This window comes from Podarcis raffonei, chromosome 13 (genome assembly GCF_027172205.1).
Source record: "Podarcis raffonei isolate rPodRaf1 chromosome 13, rPodRaf1.pri, whole genome shotgun sequence".
Classification (NCBI taxonomy): Eukaryota; Metazoa; Chordata; class Lepidosauria; order Squamata; family Lacertidae; genus Podarcis; species Podarcis raffonei.
Window position 1 is genome coordinate 2,528,489 of NC_070614.1, and position 17,793 is coordinate 2,546,281.

The 17,793-nt window shown below is 43.5% G+C and overlaps 1 protein-coding gene across 1 annotated transcript in view; it reads right to left on the reverse strand.

Annotated features, from left to right (window-relative positions):
* Positions 1–8,995: 8,995 nt before the first annotated feature.
* Positions 8,996–17,793, reverse strand: part of DDC (dopa decarboxylase) — a 46,866-nt gene continuing 38,068 nt past the window's right edge. The window contains exons 11-14 of the mRNA XM_053361588.1: positions 15,468–15,487; positions 15,149–15,247; positions 10,057–10,158; positions 8,996–9,371 (exon numbers count right to left, since the gene is read on the reverse strand). Of these exons, the coding sequence (XP_053217563.1) occupies positions 9,165–9,371; positions 10,057–10,158; positions 15,149–15,247; positions 15,468–15,487 (428 nt within the window). The 3' untranslated portion in view covers positions 8,996–9,164. The remainder of the gene's footprint in view (positions 9,372–10,056; positions 10,159–15,148; positions 15,248–15,467; positions 15,488–17,793) is intronic.

A 17,793-nucleotide genomic window follows, 5' to 3' on the forward strand; every position in this document is an offset into this window, starting at 1 on the left:
CCCCTTAACTCCTGTTTGATTCCATGTGCCAAAACAATTCAGGAAATGTGAAGTATGCAACTCCTGCCTTGGTTGATAAATTTTGATAAGATTTCACAGCTGGGGTTCTCCCAAGGACACCTTATGCAATTCAATGAGCCAGCCGCAAATGCAGATTCTCCAGCCACCACTGCAGAGAGTGAGTTTGGGAAGATTTGAAGCACCGGAGGCAGTGACCTTGTTATCAATGCTTCCATCTGCCTCTGCCGCCAGACAGCTCTGAAACTTTTGCCAGGCCCAGCCAACACTTACACACATCCTTTAATTCCATCACATTACTCATTGTCAAAGCAGATTGCCACTTATCACTGTCATTTTCCTGACATCTTGCCAAAGTCAAAATGTTTTTAACAGAGTTATTCAAGCCAGTCTCTGCATTGTCAGAGTCAATAACTGCAGAGCATTTTTCTGCATGGTTTGAACAGGTTGGCTGCACAAACCTGGGAGATCGCTAAGTTTGCCCATGCATAATGCATGCGTAAAATCTGTGCACAGTACACATCTGCCTTCTGCCTTGGTGTACAGGTGCCAAAGGTAACACCAAAGTAATTTTTCTGCCATTCACTCAGGTATATGTCACTGGGGCTACTGCTCTGCAGGACATACAGAGAAATGGACAAAAGTATATTCCAACGAAAAGGGGAAAAGTTTGCCTTTCACATTAAGTTCAGACTAGGGAAGAGGCAGTCAAAATGACCCCTTATTTGTCCATCGTAATGTATTTGACAAATAATTTTCATATTTCAAATTACTGTAGCCTGCTCTACTTTGGGCTGCCCTTGGAAAGTGCTCAGAAATTTCAACTGGCTCACAGAGCTGCAATCGCATTGCTGACCAGGGCTGGCGAGAGGGAGCAGGCGACTCCCTTGCGGGAGAGGGCCTTCTTGGTGGTGGCTGCTCCCAGGCAATTTTGGAACTGCTTCCCAAGAGAAGCAGGACGGGCGCCCCCTTTGTTTTCCTTCTGCCAGCAGGTGAAGACTTTCTTGTTTATAACGGGGAACTGACTGCTTTAAATGAGAGGGCTGGTGCTGCATATACACACATATACACATATATACATATATATAGTTTTAATTCAGTGGCGTTGCGTGGGGGGTGCCAGGGGTGCCGGCCGCACCGGGCGCAACATCTGGGGGGGGGCGTGAGTCCAGAGGGCCCAGCCGCGTCGTGCCCTCGGCCCGCCCCTATTGTCAGAGTGGCTGGCCAGCCTCCGCCTGCTCCTACCTTGCCCACCCGAGGACTGCGGCAGCGCCCGCCCCCGTGGCCACCTACCCTCGCCTCGCCCATTGGCTTGCCTCCCTCGGCCCCGCCTCTCTCCAATGGCTGCGGGGGTGTCCTGCTCGGCGCCGGCGCCTTTTTTCAGGAGGTAGGGAGGCTGGACGGGGAGGTGCGGTCGGAAGCGGGCAGAGAAGGAGGGGAGCTCGTAGCCAAAAGGGCTGCGCCGGCCGGTAAAGGGCCGGGGAAAGTTTGGAGAGGAGAAACGCACTGTCATGATTTCCCGGTGGAAGCGGCAGGATTAGGGATGGCGAAGCGTAATTACGCATGAATTTCGCTGGGTGAGAGCTTCGGAGATCGATCGGCAGAAATGGGAATCAATTGGAATATGAGAAAGAGAGAGAGAGAGGGACCATCATTCATAGGCATAGATTTGTAGGGTTAGGGGGCGCAAATCCACGGGTTAGGGGGCGCAAATTACTTGCCTTGCCCCGGGTGCTGACAACCCACGCTACGCCGCTGGTTTTAATTCTTTCAATGTTTAATTGTTTTTAATGCTCCCCCCTATGTTTTTATCCTTCTTGAGTCCCTATTGGGGAAAAAGGTGGGGAATGACTGAATGAATGATGTGCAGTAAGCTCACAATTTACACACATTTAGTTTGTGTGCATTCAGCTTTACATGCATGACTAAAAATGTAAAATTAAATTTATATTAAATTAAAAGGGCTCTGGTTTCCAGGAAAAATGACTTTGGCAATCCCACCCATTGAACCTGATGTGTTTCCACTATACGTGAATCTGGCTTTGTATGTTATCTCTGGAACGTAACTCCTGTCTAAGTTGTGGGTTTCCCCAGTCCTAAAGTGAAGCTCCTCTTAGACACACACAAAAGATTCCTTCCTCCTTTGTTCTGAAGATCGACCCACTTCCACATTAGCCCAGATGGGGCTGCAGGAACGATGAACTTGCAAGCAGTGCCTTTTTTCTAAAAAATAATAATAATGTTTAGGGGTACTCTCATTTTCGTACTCATATTGAAATACTGCCCCTCAATGAGGCCAAACTTAGATTCACAAAATGTTTAGGGGTATGTGTACCCCTGCATCCCCCCCCCCAAAAGCACTGTGTCCAAGCTACTACATCACAGCTGGGGTTAAATTCAGGCATGAAATAATTGGTCATTTCCAAAAGATCAAACACCAGTTTTATTCTCTGTTTCATGCTTTGCCATCTCCATGTTTGCAACAGATTTGGGGGGGGGTTAAAAGTCCCCCAAGGGTGTCATATGCGTTATTTTACTGTATAACCCCAAAACTTGTTTATTCATAAATCCTATAAACTTCATTGGAAGTCAGGCTGCAACCCTACACTCGCTTCCAAAGGAGCAGACCCAAATGAATTCTTTTTTTAAAAAAAATATTTATTGGTATTTTCAGCATACATCAAAAACAAAAATAAACAAAGTAAAAACAACACAAAAATACAAAAAATTCAAAAATTAACAACAATTAAGAACACATAAAGTTTCAATTACTTTTTTTCTTTAACCTTGTTTCTCAGACCTCCTCACACCTCCCCTTCTTGTATTCCAATTTAGATTGTCAGTTCAGCAAATCCTTAACTTATTTCTCCACTTTAACTTAAAAATTTGTTCTAACATGCTGTTATTTTACTTTTCTTCTTTCTTCCATTTCCTCAATTTATTTTTACAAACCTTATTTCTATTTATTTTAAAAACCAATTTTACCTTATCCAAATTTACACGTCAATACTTATACCTCATTAATTATTCTTAAACCTTTTTCCTAAAGTCGACCAAAATTTCCCTTCCACGATTTTCCCAATTTCCATACAACTAGCAAAAATATAAAAGCAAAGCAGATTATATTTGTATACCCTTTGGATTCCCAAACTCCACCCACCCTTTTCCCGGTTCCAGTCCCCAACCAATATCCATCAGTCTTTATGTTATTTAGCCTGGAGATCTCACGTCCGAGGCCCTTATATCTCTCTCAGTTCCTTTCTGCCGGTCTTTTTGATAGTCTTTGGTATTAAACCCCAAATCTCGGAGAGGCTCCGGCCGAACAGGATCCATATTGCTTCCAGCCAGACCTCCATACTTAAAAACAAAGCCTGTGGGGTACTCCAACTCTTGTTTCATACTCCTTTCAAATCCAAATGTCCCCAAAGCTCCAACTTTCACCTTCAGCAAATTTGTAATCCTCAGGTCTTCAGATCTCCAGCAAAGGAGATCTCTCCATTTTTCAGTCTCCAATTCAGGCCGGGCTTTCCACATCAAATTTTTATTTTCCTTTTTTGTCATCATGTCAGGCCTCAAATTGCAACTCTCCGTTAGCTTCTGCAGAATTCTAGCTCCTCCTTCATTTTCTTCTAAAGCAACATATTGCTCCATCTTGTCAAAACTTTCAGTTTCATCTATTTGTTGAGTTGAATGGGCTTCCTGTTTCAAGTCCTTATCAGGTTCAACACTGTTATTCACTGTCAAGCATAGCGCTGAAACCTCTGTAGCCAAAACATTGAATTGATCTTGTAACTTTCCCAAGAGAACAAATGCTCTGTCCAACTCTGCTTGGATTTTCCGTCCTCCAGCCATTCTTGTAATGTAATGTCACTAAAACCCCTCTAGGGGGATTTTAGTTCCTTAATATTCCTTTCAGCTCAAAACCAAAAGTCCAATTATTTTGTATCAGCCCTTCCTTATTTTCAGCAAATTATAACAAATAAACCAGCAGAAGCAACAAAAACAAAGTTCTCTTTTTCTGGCTGACAACTAACTGTCTGACAGCTAACTTGACAGCTGTCAAACTCTTCAGTGTTTCATCGGCAGGCTTTCTCGCGGGACGCTCCCGGGTCTAGGGGAGGGTGAAATTTCAACTCCCAAAATTTATCTTTTATCCTCCAGTAAATCTTCTTATAATGTCAGAACCGTGAAGTTAAAAACTTATAATAAAAAGCAAAAACAAATTCTCTCGACCTTAGCTAACCGGTCCTTTGCTTTAGATTGTTTACAAAGAGGGGGTGGTGGACTTCCTTTTTAACCCTTCCCCGCTCGTTCCTGATCCAAAAAAGAAATTTTAAGATCCCAATCTCCGTATTACTCACGGGTTGATGTTTTAAAGTCCAGTTGATCCAAGGAAAATGTCAGCGCTCTCCGTCAATGGCTTGCGGCTTCACTCCGTAGACGAGGGAGTACTCTCAGCACCGCGCCTCACCCCGTCCCCGTTCCGAAGCCTTTAAAAAGGCTCCTTCACGGATTGGGGGGGCGCAAATGGTGCCCGCCGAGTCTCTGTGTTCACAGGCTTTCGCGCCTGTGATTTTAGGGGTCCCCGCTTCGCCGCAGCGGCCAGACCCAAACTCTACGGAGCCGATTCCCTCCGGAGCTCGGAGGGAATCCGCCATTAAGCGATGGCGCCAACCCGGAAGTCCCAGACCCAAATGAATTCATTCATCTCAAGATCTCTCTTAGCATTTTGGAAGAGTTCTAGGCCACCCTCCATGACTGAGCAGAGGAGTCCACCCCCTTTGGGATTTCTAGCTTGCTGGACTCAATGCCCTCTTGGACACACACCATTCCCAGTAGCTCCTGCCCTGTCCTTCCTATCGGGTTTGAGATTGCTGATGGGCCTGACCACCCCCACCAAAGCCCTCCTGTCGAAGGGGGAAATGGTTACAAAATTAGATCTAGAAGCAACTTGAATGTAGATTTTCATTGGTGAGCAAAGCCATGGGCCAGTGTATCAGGGTCCCCTTTCATTTTATTTCCTCAGCTATGAGCCTATGTATAATAGCACCCATTAATTTAAAAACTCCCAGCCAAACCCCATCAGAACATTGAAAGCAAGAATGAAGAGAGAAATGCAATCTTACAGCATCAGTTTTAATGCAGTCTGGTGTTTTGCCATACACTTTTAGCAATACACAATATCATGCACAATAGCGGAATTACCATCTATTTTAAAATATATTAACCGATAAGGAAGTGCGTATATATAATCTCTTGTACACAAATATTATTCTTGTACAAAATGAGTGAACACTGCAATATTAAATCATTTTTCCTCATCATACTGTACCTTTGAGGTTTGATTTTCTGCTTAAGTGCATTTATGATATTACAAAATAACAGCTAACGATAAATAATTTCAGCAGCTTTGTGAGGTTTTGCTGAAAAGACACATTGGATCCTGGCTCAGTAAATCTATGAATGAGTGATTGTAGGTGGAAAAATAGCGCCAGGCATGTCCAGACATACACATTTTACAAGCAGTGGATAAGACAATATGAGCACAATAGGGCAGCACTTCAGCTATCCACTAAACGAGATTGAATGCAAGAAGCCTTTGCCATATTACATCACTATTGATCGGCTTGTCTCCTTTTCCCCCTGACAGGACTACTGTTACAGGTTTTCCCCTGCTCAGCTAGGCAGCTGCTGAATTTCTGCCTGTCAATGCAGCTATAAAACCTCAGGAGACCTGTCCGCAAAAAGAAATAAATAAAATAGCATTTTCTTAAATGGTGGGAACCAGCAGCAACAGTTTCAAAACAGAGTTCACTATATCCTCAGAGCAGAGAGTTTTAGGTACCCAGAGCACACAGAAAACTTCAGAAACTTCATGTTGCCTTGGCATAAAGCATAATCTACAGCTAATACTGTAAATCAATTATTTCCTTAATTTAGAACTAGAAAGGGAATTCAATGAGTTTCTGAATTCTTTCAGATACTGTATCAATTGCAGTTAAAGAAAATGCTCAATGTGTTTTATTGTTAAAACTCTGTTGGTATGTCAGTGGGGCAAAGAAGATGAGAAAGGACCTCAGAGAGATGAAACAGTTTATTCTTTTGTCCAATAAATGTTCACAGGCAATTAATATTATCAGCCATGATAGATGGTGAAATCTGGAATGCCACAATAGCTCTAGGTTATTAAAGATCCATTTGTTGTACAAGTACTATTCTTTTACAATCTGGAGTATACAAATGTCTTTGGTAATGAAAATGTTCTCTCTTGAAATGCCTTTTTATTCATTTATTACGTTTCTAGCCTAGCTTCCCATCAAGGAGACATGCTCAGTTCTCTCCCACCCATTTCTGCACACGACACATTTTATCCTCACTGAGAAATAGCGACTGGCCTTTGGGCACATGGTTCATGGCCAAAGGCGATTGGGAGATGAGCTTCCCTGCCCTCGTCCAACAGCCACACCTCAATACCACTATATTGGTTATGGTGATTTCTTAACACCAGTACAGAAATGATAGTGGCGATTTAGCCAAACTTTGTGTCCATGTGTTAATGTTTCCACAGTAAGACAGGGAGGTGAGGCACTATACAGATTTTAAAATGTAGAAAACCAAAATACCAATATTTAACAACTTGTATTTACCTAGAGATGGGAATTCGAACACAACAAAATGTTTGTTGTTTTTGCTTGAGATGCAATGCAGGCTTCCTGAATCTTCAGAGGGGATTCTGGGATGTGCTGTCAATCAAGCTCAGCTGGAAGGGCATGAGACTCTTAATCTCAAGGTTGTGGGTTCAAGCCCCACATGGGCAAAAATACTCCTGCATTTCATGGGGCTGGACTAGAGGACCCCCTTGCTCCTGTCCAACTCTACAATTCTACAATTCTGTGAATCACTCGATCAACCATTTTATTTGTATGCTGCCTTTCCACAGTTCAAACCATGCTCAAGGCAGCTTACAACATAAAAAAATAACAGAACTACAAACAGAACAAAAGTAGTTGTAAACAATAAATGAAGCATCAAAAAACTGAACAATTTCCACATAAATCATAGAATGCAAAATAAAGATCCAAAAAATAACATCAACAACAGCAACGCCCCCCAACCAACCAACCCTCCCCCTGCCCCGGACAAGCAAGGCATCAAAGGCACAGGTGTACTGGTTTCTAATTATTAGAGTTTTGATGCATCTAGTGATAAAAACTTAAAAGCAAACTAACCATAATTGTGTGTCTTGCTTAGCTTAACTAGGGCCTACTTCTCAATGACATGGTAAACTTGTTTCTGGGTTTTACAACTTCCAACTCTAGACAAAGTCTCACATGACTGAAAACTAATTATTTGCACATAGAAAATTAGAGGCCAAAAGAACGGTTCTAAACTATTCGTCTACTCGCCATGGGTGTGTGTACAGTTTTCTGAGTGGAAATAGCTTTTTGTATGACAGACTATTCAAAACAAGTTAGCCCCACGTGCAAGTCAGAGAAATACAGTCACAAACCAAGCTTGCCGGTTATTCAGAGTTAAGCACTGAAGAACTTGAGGTGGCCACTGGCAACTCCCCATGTACGCAGCGGTTGCATTCTGAGGCACCGTGTGCATCAGTGGGACACACGCAAGGCTGCCCCGCTCCACCCCCGCCCTGTTCCTGTCCCGTGGTGCCGATAACAATGCATGTGCCAGCGTCATGTGCATGCCAATTGCGCACAAATGGAGAGTTGCCTGTAACTACCCAGATACTGAATTGTGAATCAATACACACAAGCACATTTGAGAATTACAACAGCAATCCAGATCAATATTTCAATGAAAGCTACGCAGAAATAAACTTGCTTCACTGTAATGCAATTAGAACCAGGGTGTTAGATATATCTGTGTTATTAATACTTTCTTAATTCAGATTTTGTACGTATCATCAACAGCTTGTCCAATACTAGCAAAACTACCATAATAGCAAATACCGTATTTTTCGCTCTATAACACGCACCCGACCATAACACGCACGTAGTTTTTAGAGGAGGAAAATCCGTAGGCATGCCACCCGTAGGCATTCCCTCCATAACATGCACAGACATTTCCCCTTACTTTCTAGGAGGAAAAAAGTGAGTGTTGTGATGCAAAAAATACGGTACATTTTTCGACTTGATTCCAAAGGATGTGTTTATCCAATAAATGTTCCTGCAATAACTAACTGTTAATTTGCACCAGGCTTTGTTCCTTTCACAAAACCAAGGAGGCTGTAGTGACTAGCAAACAAAGAAAAAAGACTAGATATTTCTTTCTTCTGGACCAAGAGACACAGCAAACATTCTGCTGTAAGCAGCAAGCATATGCAGTGATGGGTGTGATTCAGGTACATGAGAGAAGCTGGGCAAGGTTGCCTGTCCACTGAAACAAGGATTGCTCCTTCAGGGTAGCAACCTTGAAACAACCTAGGAAACTACGTGGGAATTCTCAACTCTGAAAATATCAAAAATAAAGTGAGTGATTCAATAGTTTGAAAAAGGGGGAAATTAAGTGAGCTTCACAAACCCCAAAAAAGTTGTCCATATATTTTTGATTTTCAATCTGAACAGTATCAGCTATGATACCATTTCTATTCTTTACTACCTCCTCTCATACCCTTCATAAAATGATTGTTTATGCTTTTTTAAAAAAACCCCTAAGATTTTAATCTTGTCTGCTTTTCCTGTGTACTGATTCCACCTGCCACAAGCTAAGGGGGTGGCTTAGAAGTGTGGGGCCCACACACTTTTAGACAAATGCATAGAGGGAAGGTTTGTGGGAAATTATTATTAGCCATGATTCCTAAATGGAACTGCCATGTACAGAACCAGTAGATCCTTCTGCATTCCACACACTGACAACAAACCACAGGAGGCGGCTGTCAGTGCTTGAGAGGCCTCACAGGCATCTAGCGGGGGCTCTTGGGAACAGAATGCTGGACCATAAGGAACTTGGACCGATCCAGCAAAGCAATGCTTAGTGTTTTTATCTACATACTTCCTGGATTTGGGTTATAGCAGCACAGTTCGATTATGGTAGTTTTGCATGTATCAGTCATGCCAGAAGTGAAATAATTCATCGCTACAGTTTGTCCTTCCTAATTCCTTAAATCTTCAAGTGACTTTTAGCCATTACTCTTGCTGCTTCTGTGCTTTTAGAAGTTCCCCTGCCAACTTCGTAATGTGCTTCCAGGCAAACTGAACATGGGCAGACTCCACTGTGCGGGCACAAACTGCAAAACGCAGCACAAATTTCCCTCTCAGGTTACAGGGAACAAGATGAATCTTCCTGGAATCGTTTATGTTTTTAAGTAGTGCTTCATTCAGTTCATTAGTACCCTAGAATAAAGATAAAATAAGCAAGAGTGGTCATTAACATCACACACGTCATTCTGGTAGCTCTGCCAGGACCATCTTAGGTGGGCAACCTGCAGCCTCCAGATACATGACTCAATCTGGAGTAAGCCACACCCACATTTATTTATTTTTAGCAACATTTATATACCGCTTATGCAGACAAAAGTCCCCTAAGCAGTTTACAAAAGGCAACCTAAAATATTCATTAAAAGTACAAAATAAAAACACACATTAAAAACAAGTTTACCTATATAATCAGCCATTTAAAAACATTTATACTTACTAAAATCCCATGTTAAAACTGCATGCTAAAATTACATTCCAGGGTAGGCTTAATGTTCATTCCGCTTTTCACAGCCAATTGACCCAATTTGAAGGTCCCAAACTTAATTACAGATCAGACCTCTTCATCAGGTAATGCAGTTTCCAGATTTTGCAATGCAGTTTTGGTGCACAAAATGTATACAAAAACCACATGTTTTATGGTTGAAATGCATTGGAAATATGTGTCTGGAGGGTGGGGGTGGGGGAGAAGGAAGGCATACAAAAATGTGTCTTACAGTAGTGTCACCACCAGAAAGTAGTACTGGGAGATTGTGGCTTTTGAAATTTGAGGCCTCTAAATCGCAACAAATAATATAAGAGCTGTAAATTACTGCAAGTTTACCTTTAGTCGGAAGCACACCAGTCCCAAAATGACATCAGCACAGATCTCAAATCGATCATCTTGCAACACCAAGTCCTTAAATTCATGTGCCAGCTTAACATGCTAAAATGATAATGAAAAGTTATAAAACAAAATCCATCAAAAGAAGCAGAAGAACCAAAAAACTGACGTTCTTTCTGTGAGATAACCAACTTCATATAACCAACATGCTTAAGTCTCATGAATGCATGAAGGTGATTGAGCGGGTGGTTGCTGAACAAATCCAGGCATGCCTGGAGGATGTGAACCATTTGGATCTCTTCCAGTCGGGATTCAGGCCTCAACATGGGACTGAAACTGCCTTGGTCGCACTGGTCGATGATCTCCGGCGGGCTAGGGACAAAGGTGAGAGCTGTTTCCTAGTTCTGCTGGATCTCTCAGCGGCGTTTGATACCATCGACCATAACATCCTTCTGGACCGTCTTGAGGGGCTGGGAGCTGGGGGCACTGTCATACAGTGGTTCTGCTCCTTCCTTCTGGGCCATGTTCAGAAAGTGGTGGTGGGGGATGAGTCTTCAGACCCCTGGGCTCTCACTTGTGGGGTGCCTCAGGGTTCTGTCCTCTCCCCCATGCTTTTCAACATCTACATGAAGCCACTGGGAGAGATCATCAGGAGGTTTGGGCTGGGTGTTCATCAGTATGCGGATGATACCCAGCTCTACCTCTCTTTTAAATCAGAACCAGTGAAGGCAGTGATTCTCTTGTGTGAGTGTCTGGAGGAGGTTGGCAGCAAACAGAATCCTGACAAGACAGAAGTACTGTTTTGGGGGGACAGGGGGCGGGTGGGTGTGGAGGACTCCCTGGTTCTGAATGGGGCAACTGTGCCCCTGAAGGACCAGGTGCACAGCCTGGGAGTCATTTTGGACTCACAGCTGTCCATGGAGGCGCAGGTCAATTCTGTTTCCAGGGCAGCTGTTTACCAGCTCCATCTGGTACGTAGGCTGAGACCCTCCCTGCCCGCAGACTGTCTCGCCAGAGTGGTGCATGCTCTGGTTATCTCCCGCTTGGACTACTGCCATGTGCTCTATGTGGGGCTACCTTTGAAGGTGACCCAGAAACTACAACTAATCCAGAATGTGGCAGCTAGACTGGTGACTGGGAGTGGCTGCCAAGACCATATTACACCAGTCCCGAAAGACCTACATTGGCTCCCAATACGTTTCCGAGCACAATTCTTTTAAGAATAATTTTTTATTAACCAACCAATCACATCAAATCAAACCAAATTACATAAATTCCAAATTACACAGCCGAATTTTAAATTTTTGTTGGGGGTACCCATATTTCAAGTTCTGAAGGGGATCCAATCAACTTCTTGCTTCTTGCTGCTGTTTTAATGTCCACAAATCTAACCTTATGATGTCACAGTACTATCCAGTCCTTTCTTATTGTTTTTCCACATCTCTTGTTGTTATTTTCATATATTTTTCCTTTCTCTTTGTGACCTCTGATAGTCTCCACAAGCTGGTTAGAGCAGTTTGTCGTTTCCGAGCACAATTCAAAGTGTTGGTGCTGACCTTTCAAGCCCTAAATGGTCTTGGCCCAGTATACCTGAAGGAGCGTCTCCACTCCCATCGTTCTGCCCGGACACTGAGGTCCAGCACCGAGGGCCTTCTGACAGTTCCCTCACTGCGAGAAGCCAAGTTACAGGGAACCAGGCAGAGGGCCTTCTTGGTAGTGGCGCCCGCCCTGTGGAATGCCCTCCCATCAGATGTCAAGGAAATAAACAACTATCTGACTTTTGGTTTCAGGTAGGTAGCCGTGTTGGTCTGACACAGTCAAAATAATTTTTTTAAAAAAATTGTCCAGTAGCACACTAAGTTTGTTCTCAGCTTATATCCAGAACAAACTTAGTTGGTCTCTAAGGTGCTACTGGACTATTTATTTATTTATTTTTATCTATCTGACTTTTAGAAGACATCTGAAGGCAGCTCTGTTTAGAGAAGTTTTTAATGTTTGACGTTTTATTGTGTTTTTAATATTCTGTTGGAAGCCGCCTGGAGTGGCTGGGGAGACCCGTCTGGATGGGTGGGTTATAAAATTATTCTTATTCTTATTCTTATTATGGAGTTAATACCATAGAGTAAGCTGTCCTGCCAGGCTTAGCTAAGTCCCTCCCCCTAACCTTGGGAGGAAGCCTATTATTGTACTTCAGTCTACCGGAGAAGCGTAACATGTGAGGTCTGAGCTGGTTGCACCAATCTCAGACTGCATGCCTCTAACAAGCCTCTCTTAAGTTCCTATAACAATAATTTAGGAACTTTCCCCACTTTGGAGCTAAACTAAGTTTTACTGCCTATGCAACTTTTTCTGAATGCTGTGTGGAAAAGTACATGAACATGACCTTCGAAGAGTTTGTAAGTAAACCACTTTTAACTTACCAAATTTGTATACTTTTTCTATGTTAGGTGAAGAAAGGAACTTTGGAAGGAACTTAGGAAAGCATATTTTAAAAGTCCAAGAGCCTATACTTCAGGTTTTACTTTGCTGCATATTTTGTGATTTTAAATCTCTGCTGGAATTCTCTCACTTGCCCCAAACTTGGATTTTAGCATCCAGGAATTCTCCTTTTGTGCCTATGTGTTTCCTTGCCACCAACTTTTTCTAGCTATCTAATCCTATCCCCACCCTCCAGTAAGGCTTTAAGATTATTTTATTGAATGTTGCTGAGGGCTGCCAAAAAAAATGCCTCTTGGGCTGTATGTGGGCCATGGGCTGCTTTTTGGACCACCCTGGGCTAGACACATTTTTAGAAGAATCGCATCTGCAGAAGTCTTTGCACAGACTCTGTCACACATGAATGCATCCTTGGAAGCAGTAGCTACAATGTCAGGATATGGAAACTGGATCTCACTTTTCACAGGAAGATTTCAGTGGAATCTGTTGAGCACAGAATATGGAAATGTCTACAAGATACAAAACTAATTGTCTTCTCTCTCTCTCTCTCTCTCTCTCTCTCTCTCTCTCTCTCTCTCTGTGTGTGTGTGTGTGTGCAGTGCTTTTTTTCTTTAAAAATGTTTAGGGGTACTCTCATTTTGACTCAAGAAAATCACGATTTTATAGTTCAAATCGGGGGAAATAAATACAGTAAATGGACAAAAGTACAAAGATTCACAAAATGTTTAGGGGTATGCACATCCCTGCGTCCCCCCAGAAACAAAGCACTGTGTGTGTGTGTGTGTGTGTGTTGTGAATACATTCTGTACCACGTGGTTATTAGTATGTTCCTACATTGCAGGGGTTGGACTAGATGACCCTCAGAGTCCCTTCCAAACTCTACAATTCTCTGATTCTATGTTGTTTAGCAGGTTCATGTGTTGAAGGTCAGTTCTCACTCAGTATGGCAACCTTTTCACTATATTTAATTTGTTCCAGAAACTTAGAATCGATACACTAATCTGGAGCACTGTATCGATTTGGGGGGGGATTCCAAATTGCTCCTCAAAACCCCAAATGGCCTTTGCATAGCTTTTATGTTATTAAACTACAAAGGAGAAACTAGATTAAGATGTGGGACTTTTCTTGCATTAGAGCAGCTGTTCTACAGGAAAATAATAGTTCGCTGAAGTTTTAAATTGTAAATCTATTATAATTACAGTATTAATCTATATAACAAGTAGTACTTAATAAAACCACTGGGAGGCGCCAAGAGCTTTGGCTCTTACAATGCTGAACTGAAGTTCTTCCTCTGCAGCTGCAACAAGATACTTTACAGCCCAGACCTGTGTAGATTTACTCAGAAGCCAGTCCTGTTTTCTTCAGCGGCATCTAATTTCTAAGCTTATGAACAGAGATGTTGCCTTTAAAAAGTATTGCCACTTACAAATTAAATATCAAAACTGCCGAAAAGTTTGCTGTGTGTGGGCCCTTCAGAATCGTTCCTGGGGTTTTTTTGTTTTTATTTTAATAGGAATTTTGTGGACCTGCTCCGTGCCTGCAGGTCCCTTACATCACACCTAGAAGAGCAGGGCCCAGACCCCAAAAACTGGGTCTGCAGAGGAGGCCCAAAGATCATAGCAGTGCAAGAAGCGGAGGCCGCCTCGGCCGTAAGACTGTAGCTGGAAGAGACGGCAGCGAGGACTCAAGTCTTGCGGCTCCTGCTCCCTCTCCTGTGAGGGTGGGGCCCTGGCAGACTGTAGTTTTAAATTGTTTTAACTGCTGTAATTGTTTTTAACTTGAGTGTTTTAAATTCAGGGTGGGTGTTGTTTACTCTGAAGAATGTGCAGCTGAGGCAACTGCAGTAGTTCAGGGCAGGGGGAGATGGGGGGCAGGCCAGGTAAGGGGCACAAGCAGTTGGTGACTGTGCTGTTTGCCAGCCCCTGCTCCAGCCTGGGGAATTGTGGTTGTTCTATCAGCCAGCCCTGGGACTGCAGCTACTGTTGTTGAATGCCCGGTTGGCTTGGAGTAAGACCTCTCTCATCCTTGACATCACTGAGACCTGGTGGGTGAACAGAGTGGGGCTGGTCTCACCTAGCTGTACCCACCTGGGTACTCAGTGTGGCATCAGGGCAGACTTGAGGGTCTGGGAGGTGGAACTGTTGTGGTCTATAGAGATTCTCTCTCTCTTCCCCTCCCTCTCCAGTCTCTCTGTCCAGCTGGGGGTGGAATCTAGAGTGTGTGTTCCTGGCATTGGGCAATCAGGATGGCCAAGGGATTCTTCTGGTTTACCGCCTGAGGTGACAGAGCTGGTCTCGGAGGTGGTGTTGGGGACTCCCAGAATGTTGGTTCTGGGGGGCTTCAGCAGGATGAAGAAGAACCGTTAGTGAGCTCTCTTTGGGTTCTCTCAGTCAACCAGCTACAAATCCACCTCACAGTTATCTCGCCTAGTCCATATTGTGCCAGCTTTTCCAGAAGAAGATCATGGGGGACTTTGTCAAAAGCCTTACGGAAATCAAGATACATTACATCTACAACATCCCACTGATCCACCAAGCTTATACATCTATCAAAAAAGGAGAAATGAGATTCGAAAAAAGCCTGTGTTCATCTGTAAATCTCCCTCTCCTCTTTTCTTGCCCTTTGAGTATTCAGTGGTAAAATAAAATGCATTCACCTTCCGGATATACTCTTGCAGTCCTTTCACTCCATACATCCGAAACACAAACCACATCTTCAAGGAACGGAACCGACGGCCTAAGGGGATCTGCCAGTGCTGGAGGAGAGATCAAATAAGATTATTTTTGATACAGAACAGAATCTGCACCAGAAGAAACTGCCCAAACCTTTACAGATTCCATAGTAAAATGCTCAAGAAGTCAAATATGGTGGCCGATTCCAGATAGGTGGATAATAAACACTGCTTTTCTCTCCTGAAGCATTCCAACATGAGTGAGAAATGAAAATATTGTGATGAATTAATGTTCTGTACTTACCCTATAATCTGTAATAAGTCCTGTATGTTGGTGGGGAGAAAAACATACAATGTAATATTATATAAACACACATTCACAACTACAATGTCATATTATGATACTGTGGGAAGTCAAATCCTTGAAACCTCTCAGCAGAGAGTGGTTGTGGCGTCCAACTTCTGTAACAATATAAATATATTGCAGGGCACCCGTTCCTCCCCTCCATGAACCTAGAATTCAGGGGGGGGGATGGAACTGCCAGGCCACCGGCCACCCCTGGGGCCTCCCCACCTGCCTTCCTCCTCCCAATGTTGCAATTAGGCTTTTTAAAAATGTCCCTTTCCCACGCTGGATGTGATGTAAAGAGAACCATTGTGGGAGGGGGGTCACAGCTGTGATCCTCTACTGAAAATGCCCCCAGCTCTGTGGTTAGGTTTGGGGGGGCGGGGGAGAAACCCCTACTTGGCTCCATAAGGCAGGGGTGAAACCAACTTTATTTCTCCCGGGTCAAAGGCCCAGTTTGGCACAAGCATTTGCACACACACACACACGCAGGCTGGGAGCCTCAATGACACCCCCACTGGAGACTTCACCCGGGGCAAAGAATTCTGGCTAGCCCCCTCCACCCCCCAAATAGCTATGACTTTGCATTAGGGGATTTTCTCAAATCTAAGTGTGGGAGGAGGCATGTTGGGGGAAGAACACTTACAGCTGAGGTTAAGCTTTCCCTTTCCAGCTCTCACTCCCCCTACCAAAAAACACCCCCACTCCCTACTGCCTTCAGGCTTAAAAACAAACAAACCGCTTATTGGCTCAAATATTATCTTTAAAGCCTAATAGCAGTAAGGGAGGGGCGAGGGACTCAAGGCGGTTTACAGATAAAAATAAGAACAGCTAAAAACAAAAGGAATAAATAACCATTTGAAACATTTAGACATCGATCGAAGTAAAACTGTGTGTGTATATGGTATATACAGGATTGGATTGATAGATCTCAATGAACCAGAACTCCAGATAAGCAGCAGAAAAAAACATGTTTTTCTATCTCACTGGTGATGTCAATTTAATGGTTGCAGGGCTTGAGCAAATGTCTGTAGCAACTGGGGATGGATAACTAATTCCATGTTGCTGTAACAGGCCATGTGCCTAATGAGCTACTAGCAACCTCTCAGAAACAAGCGTAATGACACCAGCTATTAGCCCTTGTCACCATGATTATAAGCCTCCCTCGCACAGCTCTATGCAGCCCAGATGAGCGCAATTAAGGCTGCATATGGGGCATTTATCATACAGCATAAAGGCGAATCCCTCCCTCGCTGCCACCCGACGGCCATCCTTTGGCTGCCAGGAAGTCAAAAACAATCCCTGATTCGAGAATGCAAATTGACACAAAATTACAGCATCAGACAAAATATGGATTTCCCCCTCCAGTACAGAGTTGCTTTGCAATTATAGAAGTACACCGTACAAGCAGACAGGCAGAAAAGCAACAACAAATCCACCCGACTTTGGTTTACCTTCTGGGGCAATGGCTTTCATTATGTCAACTTTGCCAGCTGTAGCCCTCCAGTTGCACCTAGAATTCGATTAGGCTCCTGGTGCCGCTTCAAAGAAGCTTTCCTGGTTTTGTGTTACTTTCCCAGCAAAGAGTACTTTCAAAAGAAGCTGTTATGGAAGAGGCGAGGATCAACTGACTGATAACCCTTTCCCTAGGGAAAGGGGAGGGTCTATTCCAGGAGCTCAGGGTTTGTTCCAAAAATATAAAACATTGCCCCATAAACTATGAACCCCCAAATTTGGGATCCCCCCCAAGCCAGTGCCAAACTGTTGCAGTTGGATCCCAAATTTGGATATTTGTTGTTAAATATGAACCCTGTGCTTGATGTATCATTCGCTCAATTTGTGGGGCGCTGCAAAATGAGGGGTTTCCCCTGCAAAATGCTGCAAAAAACTGCAAAACTTTGGCACAGGTTTGGAGATAATCTCAAATTTGGGCGTTCTTAATTAATTTTCCTATAAAATATCTTTATTGCATGGCTACTGGTCCATCTGGCTCCACGGTGTATTTTTATAGCAGCAGCAAGTGCTCAGGGCACTTTCTGTAAACCAAGATGGTGCTTGCTTTAAGGAACATGCAGTCTAAATTTAGGCAAAAAGGGGGAGCAAGAGAGGGAGAGAGAGAGAAAGGCCAGCAAAAGAAGTGGGAGCAACTGCAAGTGCGAAGGCTTCATTTCAGCTGAAGAGGAGAACTAAGAGGCTAGTCAAATGTCTCTGTCAGGGCTGAGGAATATCTGTTTTAAGCTTTATGGTACAAAGAAAACGAATAAACTGTAAATGGAAGGTACTA